The sequence below is a fragment of the Macrobrachium nipponense genome, chromosome 39 (assembly GCF_015104395.2).
Source record: "Macrobrachium nipponense isolate FS-2020 chromosome 39, ASM1510439v2, whole genome shotgun sequence".
NCBI lineage: Eukaryota > Metazoa > Arthropoda > Malacostraca > Decapoda > Palaemonidae > Macrobrachium > Macrobrachium nipponense.
In genome coordinates this window covers 6,636,632-6,660,887 of record NC_061099.1, presented here as the reverse complement: position 1 = coordinate 6,660,887, position 24,256 = coordinate 6,636,632, and the positions used below count along the sequence as shown (strand labels likewise).

Here is a 24,256-nt window from a genome sequence, read left to right as displayed (position 1 = left end):
CGACACTAATAATCTTGTTACTATATCAATCTTTATCTCATCGTATCCACCGCTGCCACCAATTAGTTCTGTGACGGTACTTACTTTCTTTGCACAGATCTAAGGTAACGTGTGCCGTGGAGGCTGTACTTTGGGGAATTAGGTAAAGGGGGTTTCTGTTAGGATGAGAAATAATTGATATGTTTCTTGCATTAAGTTTATTCTTCGTTAGGGTTCTTACACCATGTTTTCCACCTTCTGAGTTACTGGGCTCTTGGACTGATAAAACTTAATTGGCACTTGTTGTAATTACGAGTCTATAGGCACGAGGGACATTTACTGAGTATTGATTGTCACTTTCACTGTCTTTGATTGCTTCGCACACCACACTTTTGCACCTGTTCTTCTTCTGGGGATTTTCTGTCTTTCTCTGTTTCACGGCCATGCCACTGCAGCTCTCCCCTCAGGCTCCCCCGGTTGTTCTCTCTTGGCTTCTCTGTTCCCCTTTTTTCTCCTGCTCCTTTCTGCTTGCTCTCTCTCTGTCTTGCCTTTTTGCTCAGTTGAAATCTCCTTAGCCCCGCCTTTGGATTTTTGGATTCTGACTGGGTGTGGCATTTTCTGAAAGACTTCTTGTGCCTTAGTGGCTGCAAACATTATACAAGACCGCCATTCCTGTCAGGTCTTCTACAGTAATTCGTAGGCTTTGAATTGTATACGCCTCTTCTTCATGTCCTGGCTTCTTAGGGGCGTATTCCCTGGTAACCTCATAGGTCATCGTGATACCCCTTTTGGGCTGTCTTATGACAACACTCATGGCTTTTGATTCGTCGATACTAGAGGCCTACCTTTGGGAGGGTGGAGCTTTTAAGAATTTGGTACTTCCCTCTTTCTAAACAAAAAAGGGTCATAGAATTCCTTTTTAACGTATGCCAGATGGCTCTCTCTGACCTGTTCACGAAAGGAACGCCGATTAGTCATAGGCGCTAATGAGAGTAGTTTCCAATTTCTCGAATATGCCTGGGCGATATCCCTCATCGTCCATAATCTCTTGTTGGTCACTAATCGCTGGTACGGACAGAGGCTTTTTGGGGGAGATGAAAACCAGATGTCTAATGGCTAAAAGCTAATGTTTTGAGTAACAAAATCCCTTCGCTAAGAAAAATCATTATCGTATTCCCTTTTTCTCCTTCTTCCTTATTATCCGTTTCGTGCCTTTTTCTTAAGTATTATTAAGTTATTGTCTTTAGGAATAACGACACTGTGCCACACTATTACATATATTATATATATATATAGATAGATAGATAGAATTATAGATAAATTATTTTTTTTTTTTTTATTTACAAACAACAGCACAAACATCTGGTGCTTTCTTATTCCAATAATACCAGTCGAGAGCTTTTTTATATTTTTATTTATTCATTTATTTATTTTGCAACCCATTACCCATTTACCTAGCATACTCATTGAGAGAGAGAGAGAGAGAGAGAGAGAAGAGAGAGAGATGTATAGACTTACACATACACACACTTCACCGAGGCAGTTTTCCTTCCGCATAGCATTTTTAACTGGCAGAGTCGCTGTTTTGGACCATCCATTTTGAAACTTTAATGCTCCGGCCCCGTAAAATTCCAGTTGTTACGGGCCTTTGTTATGGGTTGAGACACGGGCAGAAAAAAATAAATAAATAGATAACCGTTTTACTATTTTTGTTTACGGGCCAGTTTTCAGCAGCTCACTTTGCGTGGGGATTAAGCGAGAGATTCCTTTAATGGAGAAAGGCTTCATACACCCACCCACACACACACCCACGGCTATATATATATATATATATATATATATATATATATATATATATATATATATATATATATATTACAGAGAGAGAGAGAGAGAGAGAGAGAGAGAGAGAGAGAGAGAGAGAGAGAGAGAGAATCTTTTTGACTAAATAATACGAAAGCCCGTCCATTCGTTTCCATTTTTAAAGCGAAAGAATTAGATTTATGGGCTCTTCCTTTTGCCATTATTTTTTTTTTCAACACGAGAGAGAGAGAGAGAGAGAGAGAGAGAGAGAGAGAGAGAGAGAGAGAGAATTGACCTTTGCAGCTGAGGGTCACTGGGCGTATTATACCTACCGGGGCCGAGCAGAAAGACTAGAGGAAAAAGGACCGTTATGTAACAGAAACGGGTTTGAATTGAGGAAAAAAGCGACCGCTGTTATCGCAGATTGGAGCGTCGAGAATATATTTGTTTATTTTTTTCATTTTCGTTTTATTCTAATAATATATTGTTGTATTCCACCGTCTTTATCTCCCGCGATACGTATTAGTTATTAATATATGTACAAGTTAGTATGGCTGCTTACAAACGCATTATTATTAATATTATTATTATTATTATTTTTTTTTTTATTGTTATTGTTATTACTGGAGAAACAAATCAACAGCTGTACTTTTACATATATTTAAAAAGAAATGTTTTACAGATAGCTTTCGGGGATCTGTTCGGTTCCCATGAGGTCCACAATAATATATCTGATATATCAGTTGTAAAACTGCTACATCAGATATATTATTGTGGACCTAAAAGAACTTTACCTGGGCCCTCGTAATTGAGATTTCTACCCATTATTATTATTATTATTATTATTATTATTATTATTATTATTATTATTATTATTATTATTATTATTATTATTATTATGTTCAGAAGATGAATCTCATTCATAAGGAACGAGCCTGCAAGGGCTAGTGACTTGAAATTCGACTTTCCAAAGGTTAGGATGTTCATTTGAAAGATTTAACAGAAGGTAATCGGAAATCCAGAAAGAAGAGATCAGTTATTAAAAAAGAAAGAATTTAACAAATTAACAAATGATTAGATATAAATGTCAGCAAATTATATAATAAAAACGAACATTTTGTATGTGGGAACGAGGCGTATTTGTTTGTGGGTATAGGAGTTCAAAATGGATATAGTATGGAATGAGGGAATGAGATTGATGAAAAAAAAAAAAACGCTTGATCCGACCTCCAGCTTGTTTGGGAAGCGTGCTAAAATCTACAGTCAAATAGTGAATTTTTTCACTAACGAAAATTCAATTAGATACGCTATGTTTTGTAGAAAGAAATGTTCTGTATTGTTTAACGTGCATATTATTTATTTTATACTTTTTCATTCTCACGAATAAATCATAAACACCTTACCCTAAAATTCCTGTATCTTCAACTCGACGCGAAACACCGTTTTCAGTCCTTTTTAGGCATTTTCATAGGGCTCTTTTACCCCCCCCCCCCCCCAACCAATAAGAACAACAACAGCAAAACAACAACGACGACAACAAAGTATTTTGCAGACTTACTCCCCGAGTAAGCTAAAATGTTGTCTGAGGTTCCATTGCTTGACGTAGAAAAGGTGAGGGTGAGAAGGAATGCAAGTGATCAAGTATTTTACGGGTTGCTCTATGAGCAAGAGCCAGTGCTTGCCAGCTTAATCAAAAAACAAGAACAACGTGATAAAGTTAGGTAGGAGACAGTAAACAAAATGTGTGACTCTTATGAGGAGGCTAGTGCAGAGAGGAATGTGAATGAGCAAGTGGATCTCAGAATAATGGCTGCAAATGGAGAAATGCCATCTGAAACTCAGTGCATTCCTGTGTCGATGGAGTGGAAATTAGTTGGTTTTGAAAATGAAATAAAGGCAAGACTGAATGGCAATAGAGTGAAATGTTTATTTGCGCGCGCGCGCTTGTGTGTGTGTGTGTGTGTGTGTGTGCACGTCTGAGAATGTTTGCGGAGATAACTTATCTGAACTAAGATATTGAAAAGCGGAAATACAACCCGGGGTGGTTGCGATTGCAGTGTGCACGTTAGATGTTATATATACGTATATATATATATATATATATATATATTATTATATAATATATATGTAATATATGTATATATGTGTATATATATATATATATATATATATCATACATACATACATATACATACATACTACACACACACACACACACACACATTCATACATACACGTGCATCCACACTCAGATGCACAGTTATACTCTCCTGACGTCATACATACATCTTTTGTTTGCGTTCAGCCTACCGTAGTAAATCAGGTATATATAGCTTATGCCGTTTCATAAATCTGAAGTTGGTTTAACCTTCCACTGGGGACAGAGTAATATCATTCCGAACAGAAACTTTATCGCGAGAAATTTTATGTTTAGACAAGCGAATAGGAGTGGGTTTGACGGCCTTTTCTCTCTCTCTCTCTCTCTCTCTCTCTGTTGTGACCTTTATCTTCGTTCGAGGGTTTGGAAACTGTCGAACGGAGCAATATGTGTAGTTTTATTTTTTGTTTTGTTTTATTTTATATGCTTGCCATATACCTTTTCTGTATGTTAATGTCTATAATTGTTACATTTAATTTCTTTGCATTTCGTTCTCCTGTCCCTTCATCGTATTTCTTAGGGTGTAATGAGTAGGAAATTTAAGTTTTTGTGGAACTAAATATTAGGTTTTTAGGATATTTTAAATGCATATATATATAATTATAATGATAATTATTTAGCATCCCAATTTATACACTTGAAGCATTGTTTATTATCAGTATCAATGTAAACACGTAGGAGTTAAAAATGGTAATTCTTTAACATCCAAGGAATTGATAATGGTAAGCCATTAATCCAAATTCATGTACATAAAGCTTTGAATATTAGCAGTATCAATGTAAATACTTAGAAAATAATAATCGTTTAATAGCACGCAAATACTCATCTAAAGCTTGACATATTAGCAATATCAGCCTTGAAATTGTTTAGAATCCTTATTGTTAGATAACTTCCAATAAATAAAAGGCATCCTAAAAACATACAAGAATTCTGTATAGTGTATAATGCTGTATGGAACTCTCAGCCACGGCCCATGAAACTCACCTTGCTGTGGTGGCTTGTGTTGCTGCGGTGCCAGACGCACAATCATGGCTAACCTTAACCTTAAATTAAATAAAAACTAATGATGTTAGAGGGCTGCAATTTGGTACGTTTGATGATTGGAGGGTGGATGATCAACATGATAATTTGCAGCCCTCTAGCCTCAGTAGTTTTTAAGATTCGTGGGCGGACAGAAAAAGTTCGGACGGACGGACAGTGAGCCGTCTCAATGGTCTTCTTAAACAGAAAACTGGAAGGAGTTAGCAGAAGAAAGAAATAGATAAAGAACGAGAATAAAGATATATCACCCACATACTAGACACTTATTTCGTCGATCAATGTTATATACTTACTGCTGATGACGTCATGCGCTCCTAAGCTTCAGTAGAACCGGATTAAAGGATTGCGTCATGAACGCGGATGCGGATTAGACTGACGATGATACGTATTATTATTATTATTATTATTATTATTATTATTATTATTATTATTATTAAGTATGATGGCTGCTTCATCTCAGCTATTATTTTACCAAGTGTTTTCACTTTGTATCATTCTATTTGACATATTAATAATAATAATAATAATAATAATAATAATAATAATAATAACAACAGTAATAATTGCGTAGTGTCATCCAATTTAACGGAACTTGCTTAAGAGAGGGTCTACCTCCTTTTTGTATTTATTATTATTATTATTATTATTATTATTATTATTATTATTATTATTATTATTACGTAGTATCATCGTATTTAACAGGACTTGTATTAGAGAGGGTCTAATTCCTCCTTGTATTGTTATTATTATTATTACTACTACTACTGCTACTCCGTGGTATCACCCTATTTAACATGATTTGTTTAAGAGAGTGTCTAATTCTCCCGTGTATTATTATTATTATTATTATTATTATTATTATTATTATTTTATTATTATATTATGTGTATATTATTATTATTATTATTATTATTATTATTATTATTATTATTATTATTATTATTATTATTATTTTTTTTTTTTTTTTGCTCTATCACAGTCCTCCAATTCGACTGGGTGGTATTTATAGTGTGGGGTTCCGGGTTGCATCCTGCCTCCTTAGGAGTCCATCACTTTTCTTACTATGTGTGCCGTTTCTAGGATCACACTCACCTGCATGAGTCCTGGAGCTACTTCCACCTCTAGTTTTCTAGATTCCTTTTCAGGGATCTTATTATTATTATTATTATTATTATTATTATTATTATTATTATTATTATTATTATTATTATTATTACGTAGTATCATCCTTTTCAACAGGATTTGTTTAAGAGAGGGACTGTGACCTCTTTATTATTATTATTATTATTATTATTATTATTATTAGTAGTAGTAGTAGTAGTAGAGTAGTAGTAGTAGTAGTAGTAGTAGTAGCGCCTTGTTGGTTAATGCATTTCCTAAAAGAAAAGGTTAGCCTGGATATATTTTTTTTATTCATTCTGCTGTTCTCTTCCTCTCCCCATCTTTTTTATGGAGCCTCCCGGAATAATAATGGCCTTCTGTTAATGCAAGACCGCATTATGATCACGAGCTCCACGACCTTCCAAAGAGTCGGTTGGTTGTGTGTTATGAATTTGGTGATATCGTCATCATTATGACTTTTATATATTATCATCATTAGTCAGGATGCTTGTTTGGATTCAAGATGGTTGTCGATATGGAGACGAGGATGTTATTATTATTATTATTTTTAAAGGAAGTTGGCTGCGTATCAAAATAATTATTATTATTATCAGGGTCGTTTGGCTACTCATAAAGAGTCAAGATTGTAGTCGTTATGGAAGCTAGGGTATTATTATTATTTTTTTTTTTTCTCTATCACAGTCCTCCAATTCGACTGGGTGGTATTTATAGTGTGGGGTTCCGGGTTGCATCCTGCCTCCTTAGGAGTCCATCACTCTTCTTACTATGTGTGCCGTTTCTAGGATCACACTCTTCTGCATGAGTCCTGGAGCTACTTCAGCCTCTAGTTTTTCTAGATTCCTTTTCAGGGATCTTGGGATCGTGCCTAGTGCTCCTATGATTATGGGTACGATTTCCACTGGCATATCCCATATCCTTCTTATTTCTATTTTCAGATCTTGATACTTATCCAATTTTTCCCTCTCTTTCTCTTCAACTCTGGTGTCCCATGGTATTGCGACATCAATGAGTGATACTTTCTTCTTGACCTTGTCAATCAACGTCACGTCTGGTCTGTTTGCACGTATCACCCTATCCGTTCTGATACCATAGTCCCAGAGGATCTTTGCCTGATCGTTTTCTATCACTCCTTCAGGTTGGTGTTCGTACCACTTATTACTGCAAGGTAGCTGATGTTTCTTGCACAGGCTCCAGTGGAGGGCTTTTGCTACTGAATCATGCCTCTTTTTGTACTGGTTCTGTGCAAGTGCCGGGCATTCACTTGCTATGTGGTTTATGGTTTCACTTTTCGTATTGCACTTCCTACATATGGGAGAGATGTTATTTCCGTCTATCGTACTTTGAACATATCTGGTTCTTAGGGCCTGATCTTGTGCCGCTGTTATCATTCCTTCAGTTTCCTTCTTTAGCTCTCCCCTCTGTAGCCATTGCCAATTGTCATCGCTAGCTAGTTCTTTAGTCTGTCTCATGTATTGTCCGTGCATTGGTTTGTTGTGCCAGTCCTCTGTTCTGTCTGTCTTTCTCCTGTCTCTGTATATTTCTGGGTCTTCGTCTGCTTTTATTAGTCCTTCTTCCCATGCACTCTTTAGCCACTCGTCTTCACTGGTTTTCAGATATTGCCCCAGTGCTCTGTTTTCGATGTTGACGCAGTCCTCTATACTTAGTAGTCCTCTCCCTCCTTCCTTTCGTGTTATGTATAGTCTGTCCGTATTTGCTCTTGGGTGTAGTGCTTTGTGTATTGTCATATGTTTCCTGGTTTTCTGATCTATGCTGCGGAGTTCTGCCTTCGTCCATTCCACTATTCCTGTGCTGTATCTGATTACTGGCACTGCCCATGTGGTTTATCGGCTATCATATTATTATTCATTTTATTAAATTATATCATTATTATTATAGGCAGTTGGTTACGTAACAGAATATTTATAATTATTATCAGGGTCATGTGGCTGGATATAAAAATTCATGATTATTAGCTCCCAGACGTTCAATGGACATCTTGCAAAAAAAAAAAAAAAAAAAAAAAAAAAAAAAACTAGTCTTTCGTTCATAAAGCAAAAATGACTGCCATGTTTCCAGATGTTTTCTGCTATGACGAGTTATGCACAGAACGTAAGTCATACAATACGTTTTATGAAAACACGAAGTCGACAAGATCTAGGAAGAAAACCACCTTGATTTCCTCTATTGACGTCTGTCGACATTTCTGTGGTGTCAGTGACCTTGGCTGCTGCTGCTGCCGCAGAGAGAAGTGACTTCATTCATTGATTCTGCGGTGGTACTTCCATGTTTTCCTTTGCTATCATCCCCTAATCCTCCTCCTCCTCCTCCTCCTCCTCCTCCTCTCCCTCTCTTTCACCTCCCCCATCTCATAATGGAGTATTGCTGTCAGCGCACCCCACTAATGCAATGTAGGCATACCTATCAAGTTCTTCGCAGCGTCCCTACGGTCCTTAGCTGCAACCCCTTCTGTTCCTTTTGCTCTACCTCCGGTCATATTCCCTTACCCCCATGTTGCATCTTTCCAACCTTCTCTGCTCTCAATTTCCCTATCAGCGCCGAATGACCTCGTAGGTCCCAGCGCTTTGCCTGTGATCAGCATTTTATATTATATTCCATTCCATTCTCTCCTTTCCCCTCCCCCCTCCCTCCCCCTTCGCGTGGAGTAACCCCAATCTTGTTAAAGAAGAAGACGAAAATAAAGGTGAATGACCTTGTAGGTCCCAGCGCTTGGCCTGTGATCAGAAGTTAATATTATATTCCATTCCATTCTCTCCCTCCCCCTTCGCCCTCCCTTCCCCTTCGTGTGGAGTAACCCCAGACTTGTAAAAGAAGAAGAAGAAGAAGAAAGGTGGTTTATTCCAACCTCATTCATTCTAGAGGGGCCAAATGGCCCGTAATTTCTGCCTGGTCCTTCGTGACTCGGTGTTTGGCATGTTGCAGGGTGCTAAATCAGAGAGTGCGAATGTTCAAGAAGGATATTTTATTCCGGAATGATGTCTATTTTCTTTGATTTAAGATCTGTGGCTGTTCTCTGGAGTCGTGCGACGGTGTTTGCAGAACTGTTGCTACTTTTGATTTAAAAACTGTAAATTTTGGTTGGGTGACTTTAGAATTTGGGGCTGTCTTCCTATTTGCATCTTTCCTAGGTAGTGACCCCCAACGGTTTTAGGGGGTCGTTGTCTAGGGCTAATATTTATTGTGTGTGTGTGTGTGGGGGGGGGTCATTCTCTATGATATTTACGGTCTTGTTAATGTATTTACGGTCATCCCCAACGAGCATGTACTAAACATGCTGCAAAGGTGGATACATGCCCGGTTAAAACCCTTGAGGGGGGCGGGGGTGTGGGTGGGGGGAGCACTATCTAGGAAAGATCCCTTTCGTGCTGAAAAATTGCAGTATATCTGAGCTTTAGAACCTTAGATCAGAAGTTTGTCTTTTTCCTTTCCTCTGGACTTTCTTGACGCCTTTAGGCCATTGGTTCTCAACCGAGTATGAAATCCTTAGGGGGAATTTCAGTTTGGGGTCGGGGAGATTGTGACCGCCGAACGGCAGGCTCAAACTGGCTCTAGGACCACACAAAACGCAGTGTGGATCGGTCTGCACTGTTGAGAGGCCACGCTGGGCTTTCTCTACTCTAGCTTGTGTGTTTGTGTTAGTATTTTGTTGCATATTATTTAGAAAACACCTCTTGAGGCAGACAGTTTTGGAAGAAGGGGGTGGAGGGATGACATTCTGACAAGTGGCGAAAGGGTGCGTTGGCCAAAAAAGAAAAAAAAAAAAAAGTTGAGAACCCCATTCAAACTGCATTGTGCGATTATGAATGTATGCAAATACGCTCATAATTATTGTATGTGTAGAGTATATACAATTTTTAAAATTTTCTAAATTAAGGAGCTATAGTTTTTTTAGTGAATATTTATACAGTTATTATTATTGTTGTTGTTGTGGTTGCTCACGCTGTTCTCAGCTGTATTTGTTCGGAGACCAATGACAGTTAACTTTTGACAAACAATACCTGATGTGATTATGATCACAACCATTATATGAAATTTTGAAGCAACCTGACAAAATGAAAAAAATAAAAAGTTGATGTAACGTTGATGAAAGTCCGTCCAATAAACCATTTCGCATGATTGCCTATAACCTCGATTTTCCACCGTATGTCGACAATGTTTCCTGAACGCGAATGTGCCAGTAGTACCTCGCGAGTGCCGCTGTAACTTTTTTTTTTCTCTCTCTCTCTGTAGTGCCATTGTGATTTCCATGTTTGTGTACTTGTGCGTCGGCGGCCTTCCGATGCTGAAAAGTGTTCTGTGAATTTAATTGTTTTTCGTATACTAAAAATATTCGTTTTTGATGTGAGAGTGGGTGACGAAGTTTGACTTACCGAGGGTGACTTGTTAAAGGGAGATGGGAGAACATCAGAATGCTTGTAGAGAGAAGCCAAGACTTGACAAGTCGAGAAAGTGTAGGTCGTCAAAAGGACAGTTTCTCTCTCTCTCTCTCTCTCTCTCTCTTCTCGATAAATCACCGAGTCTTCTTGTCGGAATTTTCAGGGAGAATCGGTGAAGAAAGGGGATCGTATTTACTGAAGTGTGTAAGCTTATAAATTTCTCAAGCTACACAAGCACACACACACACAGACACACACATATATTTATATATATATATATATATATATATATATATATATATACATACATACTATACATACATACATACATACATACATACACACTAACAGGATCTCATTACAACTGGACGGTACCGAGCTTTCTAGAAAGCTCGTCACTTTTCCTGAATAAATATCTCCTCTAGATACCGCTGTTAAAATGAGGTCCTGTTAGTAATTGTATTAACGCACCGAACAATTGCGTAAGTGATAGTAATATATATATATATATATATATATATATATATATATATATATATATCTATATATATAAAACTATATTTATACATGGAGATGACTATTCAGTATCCCTCACACAAAAACTCTCTTCCATGTAAAGTCTTAACATGGTTTTCATCTGTCAAGCCTACCGTAAAGGAGAGAGAGAGAGAGAGAGAGAGAGAGAGAGAGAGAGAGAGAGAGATGAGGTAATAGCCGAGTCATTGATCAAACGCGTTGCCTTCAATTTAGTCTTGTATCGGACAGAGAGAGAGAGAGAGAGAGAGAGAGAGAGAGAACAATTCCCCATAGATAAGAGTTAATACTAATTTGATAACAAATCAACAATAAAAAAATACATATCTATTTTTGACATCCGAATGTTCCCAGTTTTATGGAGGTAGGTTTAAAGTAATGAATTATGTGATGTTTAAACTGCTGAATTTTGATGTTTAAACTACTGAATAATGTGATGTTTAAAATGATGTATAATGTGATGTTTAAACTGTTGAACTATGAGGTTTTAACTGCTGAATTATTTGGTGTTTAAACTGCCGAATTATGATAGTTTAAACTGCTGAATAATGGTTTTTATTTTTTTTTTACAAATTGGAAAAAACATTAACATCCAAAATATTGTATGAAAAATGATATTTTTTGATGAATTTTCTTGCAAAGAAGTGTTTGAATAGGAATGAAATATTAATTCATAGACTGCTGAACATTTGAATTTGATTTGACTGAATTGTGAGATCCACTTTCAGATGAACTCGGGAGATCAGAGTGAATGAAACGGAACAGAGTATAAATCTAGATTGAGAGCTGTCAGCGCTGGAGAGGGTCGAGGAGAATGAAGCGGAAATGTTTGCAAGGGGTAGCTGCTGCTGCTATTACTACTGATATGATATAATATAATATATAAGATAATATGATATAATATAATAATAATAAACTTCAGCTTACATATGCCGGTTGCAGTTACTACGTAATATCAGGATAATAATAATAATGCTGTTATTATTATTAGTGATAATAATAATAATAATAATAATAATAATAATAATAATAATAATAATAATAATAATAATATTAATATTAATAATAATAATAATATTAATAATAATGATTTTTAATTTTATTTAATTAATTGATTTGTTTATTTATTTATTTATTTATTTTTTGGAGGGGGGTATGTATCACATTCCTCCAATTCGACTGGGTGGTACTTATAGTGTGGGGTTTCTGGTCGCATCCTGCCTCCTTAGGAGTCCATCACTTTTCTTACTATGTGCGCTGTTTCTAGTAGCACACTCTTCTGCACGAGTCCTGAAGCTACTTCAGCCTCTAGTTTTTCTAGATTCCTCTTCTGGTATATTGGGATCGTGCCTAGTGTCCCTATGATTATGGGTACAATTTCCACTGGCATATCCCGTATCCTTCTTATTTCCATTTTCAGGTCTTGATACTTATCGATTTTTTCTCTCTCTTTCTCATCTACTCTGGTGTCCCATAGTATTGCGACATCAGTGAGTGATACTTTCTTCTTGATTATTATTATTATTATTATTATTATTATTATTATTATTATTATTATTATTATTATTATATTTCCACCGGCATGTCCCATATCCTTCTTATTTCCATTTTCTGTTCTTGATACTTATCGATTTTTTTCTCTTTCTTTCTCATCTACTCTGGTCTCCCACGGTATTGCGACATCAGTGAGTGGTACTTTCTTTCTTGCATTATTATTATTATTATTATTATTATTTGCCGCACCACATTTATAGTGTGCAGTCCGTCCCCATAACGGCTTTGCATATTTAGTTACGGCTTTAAATATTCCTAACTCCCCCGAATTTGGCCTCCTGGTTCTGCGGTGTGGAAGCCGTGACCGTTTTTTCTGGGCTGTTGGATAAAGCTGGATCAAGCTGTGTCTATGCTGTGGCACTCTGTTGTCCCCGTGGTAACCCAGTAGGGTTTTTGCCTTTATGCACCGCTGCGCTTGTTACAGCACTTCAAATCCTGTTGTTATGCACGTAGGTACTTTGCGTGCATATATATGTAAGTGTGTGTATTTGTGTATATATTGATATATATGTAAGTATGCATGTATATATAATGCATACATAAATACATACATACACGTTCATGTTGATTCCAAGTAAGATGTATATACGATCGTGAGCAGCTTTTTACAGGTTTTTTAATAAGTGATAAATGCTTAATATTTGGAGAGAGAGAGAGAGAGAGAGAGAGAGAGAGAGAGAGAGAGAGAGAGAGAGAATTTTCTTACCAACAGTTCTGAATTGATTTGCCACTACGATAAATGTACTTTTCCACCGTTGTACGTTCTCTCTCTCTCTCTCTCTCTCTCTCTCTCTCTCTCTCTCTCTCTCTCTCTCCGGTAAACAAGTCCATTGGCATGATAGAGAATCGAGGGAGGGAGACCTAATTAATAGTTATCTGGCTCCAAGTCAGAGTTTTCAGAAGTCCGTATTTGTCGTCCTGTTTTGAAATGGGAGGTTTTCCAACCATGTTGATATTCTCATTGAGAGGCTCAGATATTTAATGGCGAGGGACTCTGTTTGTGCGAGCTGAATGTTTGTGGAGGATGTATGTTTAAGAGTCACAAACAAATAATTGCCTATAAAGGAGAAAAGAAAATGAACATAATTAAACCCTAGGACAAATTATAACCTACCAAGAAGACTGCACTGAACCTTTTACCTTAAATAAAATAAAAGCTACTGAGGCTAGAGGGCTGCAATTTGGTATGTTTGATGATTAGAAGGTGGATGATCAACATACCAATTGCAGCCCTCTAGCCTCAGTAGTCTTCAAGATCTGAGGGTGGACGGACAAACAAAGCCATATCGACAGCTCTCTGTTACATTGTTTATATAGTCATTTGGAACAGCCAACGTCACCTCCTTTCAGTTTTTAGTTTTCAGCAAAAGAAACTATCGAGACGGCTTTGTCTGTCCGTCCTCACATTTCCTGTCCGCCCTCAGATCTTAAAGACTACTGAGGCTAGAGGGTTGCAAATTGCTATGTTGATCATCCACCCTCCAATCATCAAACATACCAAATTGCAGCCCTCTAGTCTCAGTAAATTTTATTTAAGGTGAAAGGTTCAGTGCAGCCTTAGCGGTAGGTTATAATTTGTCCTATGGTTTAGTTATGTTTATTACTTTCATAAACCCAAACGTGCCCTAGATTGACAAATCTGCCAAAACCTGGTTTGATTTCCTGAAGTATTTTGTTATATATATATATCTATCTATATATATATATATATATATATATATATATATATATATGTGTGTGTGTGTGTGTGTGTGTGTGTGTGTGTGTGTGTTACGGTCATTTTGAGGAATTGGTCATTTTGCAAACTGCCCGGTCATTTTGGAAAATGACCAAAATATCTGTCAGTATGCAAAATGCCCAAATAATTGTAGTCATTTTGGAAAATGACCAGAAGTTTGGTCATTTTGCAAAATGACTATTAGTATCGTTGGTCATTTTGTAAAGTTACCCCAATAGCTGCTGGTCATTTATTCAACATTAAAAACTTACATTACACATTACAAGTATATTAGAATATTGAAAGAACTAAAACTGAATTTGAAAATTATTTCAACAATTATCAAAATTAGCATTATCTGACTTGTTTGAACAAGAGTTGCTGCATTTACATCTGCTGTTGCACAATACTTCGTTTTTGAAGCATTTACAGCGTCTGCTCCTACATGACTGGGTGCAGCTACACTTACTGATCCCCTGGCCATGTCCCATCGAGTTTGCAATAGCTACCTCTCGCAGACTGACTTCGCCATCCTTTATTACCTCTTCGAGGGACATAAATTTTTCAGCACATAAAGTGAACTGATTCCGACTGTACACCTGTCTAAGTAAACCATGTTTTGTCCCTAGTTTGTAAGTTGCGCCATCCATTGTCTCAGTTATAATTGCTTTTGTATTCGCAAACTCCGCTCGTCCACGGTCAACAAGTGGAATAGGAACCATGACAGTGTCCCCTGTAAGGGCTGGCTTGAAACGCTGTACTGATTTATCCTTCATTTTTTTTAGCGTGCTTCTCTTGTTGTATTTTCGATTCCCTTCGTTCAGCCTGAATGCTACGATTTCTATTGCATAGGCAACAGAGCACAGGATCATCAACATTGTCATTTACAGTTGAACAACACTGACCAGAAGGATGACATGGAATGTTTTGACCACACGAGTTGCAATTTATGGCACAACTTTCAGCACTTCTCCCCTGTTCTACATTTTGATCTTCTTCATTAACTAAACAAAGTGCTTCTGCAAGCTACTCCTCTGTCTCCATGCCTTCCATTATTTCTTCTGGTATGTTGACAGCAGAAATACCAAGATGAGCCTTCTCTCCGTACATGGCTTCATAAGGTGTCCTGCCAATTCCAGAATGGAAGCGCGTGTTTTTCAGCCACTGAACAAAGCGCAGTCCATTTGACCATTGTGTAGTGTTGTTATCTTTCATCCAGCAAGCGAGTATTGCTTCAACATCTCTGTTTGCTCGTTCCACGGAACCCTGTGATTGAGAATATCTTGGTTTCCCATGAACTAGCTTACATTCTGGCCACATAGCCAGAACTTCCTTGATTACCTTATTTGAAAATTCTCTCCCATTGTCAGATTGAAGAATATGAGGGGCTCCTTTATCACAGAAAATGTCAACCAGGTGAAAAGCTACCTCCTCGGCAGTCTTAGTCTGTAGGGCTCGAAGGCATATCATCTTGGTCAAGTGATCCTGGTAATTGAAAATGAAACGGTACTTCCCATCTGGTTGACTCTGCATATCAATCAAGTCAACCTGCAAAGACACAGTACAAAACAAAATTATAAGTAATGCAAATACATCATCATAATTATTATTGTCAGCAGAATTATTATTATTATTATTATTATTATTATTATTATTATTATCAGTAGTAGTAGTAGTAGTAGTAGTAGTAGTAGTAGTAGTAGTAGTAGGGTCATGCATATAATTTATCACATCAAGGTTAGATTGGAAGGCTAGGAAATGCCTACAATAACTTAGTGAATAATAATGTTTTTGTTTGTTTCGTTACTAACCTGAGCTCGAGAATTCATGCTGTTCGAAACGATTGACTTGACAACCACACACTTCCGCACACTACTTTTCTTTAGCTGACATTCCTCACAATACTGCAAGAACAGCGTTATCTGATCACGTGAAATGTTTGCATATTTTTCTTTGGTTGCCTTACACATACTAGTTCTTCCTCCGTGGCCAATTATGCGATGAATAGCTAGAAGTACATCAAACACATCTTCAGCACAAACGAATCGCAGCTGAGTTCCTTTCTTCTGCAACTTTTGCACGGTGGTACCCTCAATTGTGACCTCCAGTATTTCATATTTTTGTAACAAACGATAATCCTGCTGTCTTCGTAGGATTAGATTGTTTAAGTTCATTCAGGCGACTAATTACTCGTTCGTATTCTTCCCGGGGAAATAAACTTGAACTATTTGTAGCTTTGTTTTCTTCAGACTCTAGAAGTTTTGTTTTTGTTTGAAAAAGACTTTTCTTACTTTCCATTGTGAAGCTTTTCAGTGTACAATATACTTGCAACAAATAAGTGATGAGAGGAGCACGAATATTTCCGTCCTCGGCCGAACCTAAGTAGGAACTAACTGCCTGTTCAGACAAACATACACTTGCACACACACTTCGAAACATTTGTATCTGCTTAGGATACTAATTCGAGCGTGTTTCAAGTTCAGTTTTAGTTCTTTCAATATTCTAATATGCTTGTAATGTATAATTTAAGTTTTTAATGTTGAATAAAAAAAACACACACCTTTATTAATGCTTAGACTTTTCCTAATCAATTTTAAGTTACTATTTGTTTTATTTTTGCATAATGACCAGCAGCTAATTGGGGTAAGGCTTTACAAAATGACCAACGATACTAATAGTCATTTTGCAAAATGACCAAACTTCTGGTCATTTTCCAAAATGACCACAATCATTTTGGGCATTTTGCATACTGACAGATATTTTTGGTCATTTCCAAAAATGACCGGGCAGTTTGCAAAATGACCCAATTCCTCAAAATGACCGTAACATATATATAATATATATATATATATATATATATATATAATATATGATATATATATATATATATATATATTCCAGAAGTTCAAGAGTTTGTATATTATTTTGCTTTGGGCGACCTGAAATATATTTCCAGTCGGTATTTTATCGTTGTGTATATCGCCTTTGCCAGGGGCCTTGTCACGTACATTTCACAGACCGTCAGTCTCTGTCACGATACGAGTCCATAAACAGCCTTAATCCAGCCGGAAGCGTGAGCGATCTGGTCATTAGCCATTATAGGTAACCTTTAAGATATTTTTTTTATTATTGGTTTGTAAACACGCAAGCTGCTTATTCTCTCTCTCTCTCTCTCTCTCTCTCTCTCTCCTCTCTCTCCTCTCTCTCTCTCTCTCGCTAACGCCAGAGTTTCAAGTGACATTTAAAGTTTTCTTTTTTTTTATTTTTCTTATAATAAGGCGCTTGTTTGTTTGTTTTGGCGATGAAGCTGTCTTTGCACGTTGAGACATACGTATGCGTGTTTATATATGTCTGAAAGGAATTTATGATAATTTATTTTTCTTTATATATATATATATATATAATATATATATCCTATATATATATATATATATATATATATATATACATATGTATGTATGTATGTATGTATGTAGGTAGGTATAGTGCTGGTAATCTTAGGGACGAAGAAATGTTAATTAATTGTATTCCACATAGGAAAATAAAAATAAAAAGGTTTTCGTAGCAAAAGCTTTTTTTAATTTTCCTTTGTGAATACAATTGAAATATCTCTGTATGTACTAAATACATACATATATATATATATATATATATATATATATATATAATATATTATATATATATATATAAATGTGTGTGTATACATATGCATACGTACATACATAATCACAGACGTAGCGAACCAGATGCTATCTCTGGTTCATTGTCTCTCTGCTTGGCGTCACACGTTCATTTCCGTTTCTCTACAAAAAATTCTCTCTCTCTCTCTCTCTCTCTCTCTCTCTCTCTCTCTCTCTCTCCCAGAATCTTTTGCCTAGGTCCTTATTTGACTTGCTTTTGAAAGCCTGGCCGGCCGAGTGCCGCTAGCATTGTTGCTATGCTCCAGCCACAACTTGCATCGATTGCAGTGTTTTCGAAAAAGTTGTCGGCCGCCTGCCTCTTTGGCATTTGGAGTGAGTCCTACCTACTAGCATCCGTGTGATTATACTTTGCACATTGTTAATGTGCAGTTGTGTTCATATATACGAATACTATACTTTGCACGCTTGTAACAATGTGCAGGAGTGATCATGTGTCCGAGCACTGTACTTAGCACGCTTGTTAATAAAATGCAGGAGTGTTCATATGTCCGATTATTGTACATACTCACTAGGAAGTGGTGTAGGTGTGCGCTTATTTACTTATACTGTACATGTACAGTGCACATACACATTATATATTATATATCACTAATAAGTGTGGGTTATAGGGGCATGCTTATTTACGTTTTTATTTTTTTACTCTTAATAAAACATACTCAGATTCAGAATGTGTTTCCGCAATGTGTTTAGTCTTTTGTTATATGAACGGGATTCTTGCTGTAGGTTCATAGTCATGTATTCATGAGTTAACTGATAAACTTTTGAACACAGTGAGGCCACCCGACTCTCTCTCTCTCTCTCTCTCTCTCTCTCTCTCTCTCTCTCTCTCTCTCTCTCTCTGGCATCGTAATACAGTGAGATATATATATATATATATATGTATATATGTATATATGTATATATATATATATATATATGTATATATATATATATATATATATATATAGATGTTGATATAGATATATGAAAAGTTGTTCCTCCTGCAGTCATGTAAGGCAGACAGATTCACGGGAAATTAACCTCGCTTCCTCCATTACGACTCTCTCCCCTCTCCCCCCGCCCCGCAGGTATCCAGCCACCCAAGTCCCCCTCCACCTCCCCACCCCACCGACCAATCATTGGCCAATCTCCCAGAACTCACATAAGCTGATTTCTGGCAGCAGTTGCGTGAGAGAGAGAAACAGATAAAGTAGAGAGAGAGAGAGAGAGAGAGAGAGAGAGAGAACCCTTGATGTGAATGTCCTGTGTATTAAGATTGTATTGGAGGAATCTACAACCTCGCACAGTTCTTTAATTTTGGTTGTGATTGATCTGCGAAATATTGTTATGTTCATTCTGCCATTTATGATTTTAATTTGCATGTTGAATTTCGCAAGTAATAATAATAATAATAGGCACACTGTGCACGATCCCAAGATCCTTGAGAAGGTACCTGGAAAAACTAAATGCCGAAGTAGCTCTAGGACTCGTGGAGAAGAGTGTGCTACTAGGAACCGTGCTCATAGTGAGAAAAGTGGTGGGCTCCTAAGGATACCTGTGGTAGACCATTAATTAATAATAACAGCCTTTATTTTAGCTTAGGGTCATATACAGAGATCAGATATATAGAAACAGTACAGGATACTAAATTAAGATATAGTAGTTGGCTTTACTCTCTCTCTCTCTCTCTCTCTCTCTCTCTCTCTCTCTCTCTCTCTCTCTCTCTCTCCATATGAAAATGTTTAATAAAATTAACTGGAAATAATCATCTTAATACGGGAAGATTAGAGAGAGAGAGAGAGAGAGAGAAGGTTGTCTATGCTATGTCATGCACGGGGTACTGTTGCAGAATGTGATTAAGAAGAGGGCAGAGATAAGGCTCTGATAAGAAGTAACGGAAAAGAATTGCCTCGTGAAACGATGTAAGAAGTGGAAGAGAACCTGCGACAAATGTCAAGACTGCTTGCATGCGCTTGCATGCTTGCAGAGGACTGTGCATATCCAAGTCCCCTGCATGCACTGGCAGTATTTGCACAGTTTGGATACGTGCCCATGGTCGCACAAATGCACCTTGATACACTTCCTCCGTGAACTTTTCTAACTGTCAGAAGAAGATCTCAAACGCAGCAGTTCTCATCAGTAGGAACCCCCGTCCCCCTCCCAGAGAGAGAGAAGAGAGAGAGCCCGAATAAGGAGCGATCTTTTCGACTTCGTAAATTATGGACAGGTGTACTTTGAAATGACTTCAAGCAGTCGCATGCTACGGTCCAAATCTGGGATCGTTGTGTAAGTGTGTGTGCGCGCGTGCATGCGTTTGACAAAGGTCAACCGCTATTGATTGCATCACCCGAATAACGCGCTGTCAGGGTAATGCCGATGACTAATCCGCGAAGATTCACGAGTGACTTTATGATCATCAAAAGAGTATTTTGAAGTTTGCTGTTTATCAACAGTTGCGCTCTTTGTGTTAAACATCATCGCCTTACGTATGTTTCCCCTTTTCATCTCTTGTCCTTTTGTATTATATATATATATATATATATATATATATATATATATATATAACTGTGGAATGTTGGGTTGTTCGTCTTTTATCCATTTGGAATAACTGGCGATATTCAATAACGTACTCAAGATGATCCCTGTTTCTGGTGACTTTCTATATATATATATATATATATATATATATATATATATGTATATATATATATATATATATATATATATATACTTTAATATATATGATGCATATATATATGATATATATATATATATATATATATATATATATACTATATGTATAGTATATATTCATATATATATATAATAATATATGCATGTATATATATATATGTATATATATATTCATATTCATATATTTACATATAATATATATGCATGTATATATATATGTATATATATATATTTATATTCATATATTTACATATAATATATATGCATGTATATATATATATATATATATATATATATATATATATATATATATATACATATACACAACACACATGACGTTAAAGTTATTTGGATGCGCAAGCAGTTAATCTCACTTTCTCAAGCTGTTGTGTTAGTCATCGTAATGTGGCATTTAACTCCACAACTTATATATTGAGTTAATGTTGGACTCGTTTCCCACTCGAATACCACGTCATTTTAGCCACTTCAAACAGGCCTGCTCTGGCTTAGTCCCTCACAAGCAGTAAATCGCGCCTTCACACTGAAAGTGGATAATGTCATATTTCATAGCTTATAATGTCATACCTTTAAGGATATAATGACGTATTTTAAAGTCTGTAATGTCATACTTTTAAGTCTATAGTTTCAGGTCTGTAATGTCATACTTTTAAGTCCATAATGTCATATTTTAAAGTCTGTAATGTCATACTTTTAAGTCTATAATGTCATATTTTAAAGTGTAATGTCATACTTTTGAATCTGTAAATCGTACTTTCAAGTCGATAATGTCATACTTTCAAGCTGCAAAGTCATACTTTCCAATTTATAAGGTTATACTTTTAAGACTATAATGTTATACTTTTACAAGTCTGAAATGTCTTACTTTTTTTTTCTTAATTTTGGCTATACGTACTTCGAGGTCGTTTTAAATTTCTTGTGACATAACGTAAAGCCGAGCTTTATTACCTAATTTTTATTATATTTTATTTATTTATTTATTGGATTTATTCATTTATTTATAGCGCGCAAGGAGACCGTACCGGTGTGTGTGTGTGTGTGTGTGTGTGTGTGTGGAGTAATCCCTGACGCACTGTTTGAGTTTAGGCTGAGGTTGTGTTTTGGTATGTGAATCTGGTATGCCAGTTTCTTCGCTGATTCCCAATGAAAGTGTTTGCGGAGGGCATACGTATGCCATACATGCGCGTTGAATTTGTAAATGGAGATAAAGGCTAGTACGTGTATAGTTAACTTATTTATAAGTGTATTTGCTGTTTATGTATATATAAACCATACACACATTTATGTATATTGTAACCGGAAATAAATACTAGTACGTATATAGTTAACTTATTGTAAGTGTAATTGCAGGTTATGTATATATAAACTATACATACATATATATATTGGATGTTTTTTAAGATGAAAATGAAATAAAATGCAGCTTTTCAATAAGTACATTATGATACATATGAAAGTAAGTGTGAAGACAGTAATAGGCCGCTGCTTTAGCTCAAGTTGAAACAACTGCAGTGAATTCAACATTAGCTTTTCAAGGTCACGCTCGCGTGCAGTGCAAAGAAGTCAACATTACTGCAGTTGCCTTTCAAGTCCCCATTTATCTATTCTTTTTACACGAAGTTAGACAATACCGGTAAACGAAGCTCTCTCTCTCTCTCTCTCTCTCTCTCTCTCTCTCTCTCTCTCTCTCTCTCTCTCTCTCTGGGCGACAGGAGAGAGAGATATTTGTCAACATCCAGTTTCCAGGGCAGCGAACAGATTGTTCGTTTGTCGTAGTATTTCGTGACATAAATCACTGAAGGAGTGAGTCGGGCGTTTTGCTGTTCCGCCTTTTCCAGGAGATAGTGAAATATTAGCGTTGTTTTCAAGTTTCGTTTTGCTGGGGCGTCGCGTTCAATCATACTCTCTCTCTCTCTCTCTCTCTCTCTCTCTCTCTCTCTCTCTCTCTCTCTCTCTCGTGTTTACAACATGAGTGTTTTTTCATATTCTATCGTATTAATAATTGTTATCTCTCTCTCTCTCTCTCTCTTCTCTCTCTCTTCTCTCTCTCTCTCACAGGTAAATAGATACAACACGTGTTTTTATATTCCATCCAAAAAGTGACCCTCTCGTGCGCCTGCATATGTAGGTCCTCTTATGTCAGAATATCTGGTTGTACCTGAAAAATCTCGAAGCATCGTGCGAGGGAACGCGGTATTTTGCATATGCAGGCTCACGTGTCAGTAATTACTTGGAGATTACGCCCGAATTTTAGGGAAATGTTCAAACTTCACGCGAACTTAAAACTCCCCCAAATTATGTCGGTACGAAAATCGCTTTTAGTTAGGTATGACCTCATCGTTGTCGCATCAGTTTTGAGACATGTTGTTCGGCTGTTAATGTTGTTGTTGTTGTTGTTGTTGCTGTTGATACTTGAGCTGGTTTCAGGTTATATTCTTGCATGGAAAGAGAGAGAGAGAGAGAGAGAGAGAGAGAGAGAGAGAGAGAGAGAACATCTTACATTTGTTGTTATTATTGTTGATACGAGTACTTTAGCTGGTTGAAGGTTATATTCTTCCATGAGAGAGAGAGAGAGAGAGAGAGAGAGAGAGAGAAGGGAACACCTGAGAGTTGTTGTCACTGTTAATGCTCAAACTGGTTCCTGACTGGAGAGAGAGAGAATTTTGCATCCGTCAGTGGAGCTGGAACTTTTGTTTTTATTCGTATTTATGTTTGTGCTAGAAGAATATCTTGATAACGGCTGCACAGATTTTGATGAGTTTTTGCGACTTAAATTTGACTATTCGTTCCCACGAAGAAATTGAATCTACCTTACAAAAAAAAAAAAAAAAAAAAAAAAAGAAAAAAAAAAAATTTTTACTCTGAATGAATACTTTTGGTGTGTTATACTGATCAGGTATAAAGACAATATTTTTTGATAAAATTCAGTTTTCTCATTTTTAACCTTGAAAGGTCAAAGGTCGGAGACTAGTTCAAGATCTGGGCCCGTATTTATCAAAGCTCGCAAATCCTTAAGAGTACTCTTAACTCATTAAAACACTCTTAAAGTTATGAAAATTCTTAAGAGAATTTTACGAAGCCTCTTACGCGCTATGAGTACTCATATCTCAGGCCGAGATTTAAGAGTGGTGAAGGGGTCTCCTAAGTACTTAGGAGTTTCTCGTAGCGGTAGTCACAGACTGTAAACATGGCAGACGAACAAGAACACCGCGTTCGCCGCCCGAGGAATTTTAGTCCAAGACTGGATATATTCGATGTGTATGATGACAGTGAGTTTAAAAAAAGATATAGAGTTGATCAAAGTGGCCTCATGTCATATGTGACTGATTTTGATCAGAGAGGCGATTGCAACCGCACAGAGAGTTTTCTGCGGTTTCTAACATATCAGTCTCTCTCTCTCTCAAAATTAATGGATTAATTAATTTCATCACATATATTGGCGCAGGATTAGACACGAAGGGTCAAGAATGGAATGAAAATGAAAATCCTTAGAGCTTTTTTTGGTTAGTAGCAGAGAGGAGCACTAGGCCTATAGTACTAGTGCTTCACCTCATTCATGTCT

At 36.7% G+C, this 24,256-nt stretch overlaps 2 protein-coding genes across 3 annotated transcripts in view; one reads left to right on the top strand and one right to left on the bottom strand.

Moving 5' to 3' along the window:
* Nucleotides 1-24,256, top strand: part of LOC135210073 (probable cationic amino acid transporter) — a 291,242-nt gene that overhangs the window by 64,676 nt on the left and 202,310 nt on the right. The window lies entirely within an intron of this gene.
* LOC135209937 (KRAB-A domain-containing protein 2-like) lies at nt 15,329-16,476 on the bottom strand. Its single transcript, XM_064242669.1, has 2 exons — nt 16,114-16,476; nt 15,329-15,850 (listed from the first exon to the last, which is right to left on the bottom strand). Exons 1-2 carry the CDS (start codon nt 16,474-16,476, stop codon nt 15,329-15,331), a joined length of 885 nt encoding a protein of 294 aa, XP_064098739.1.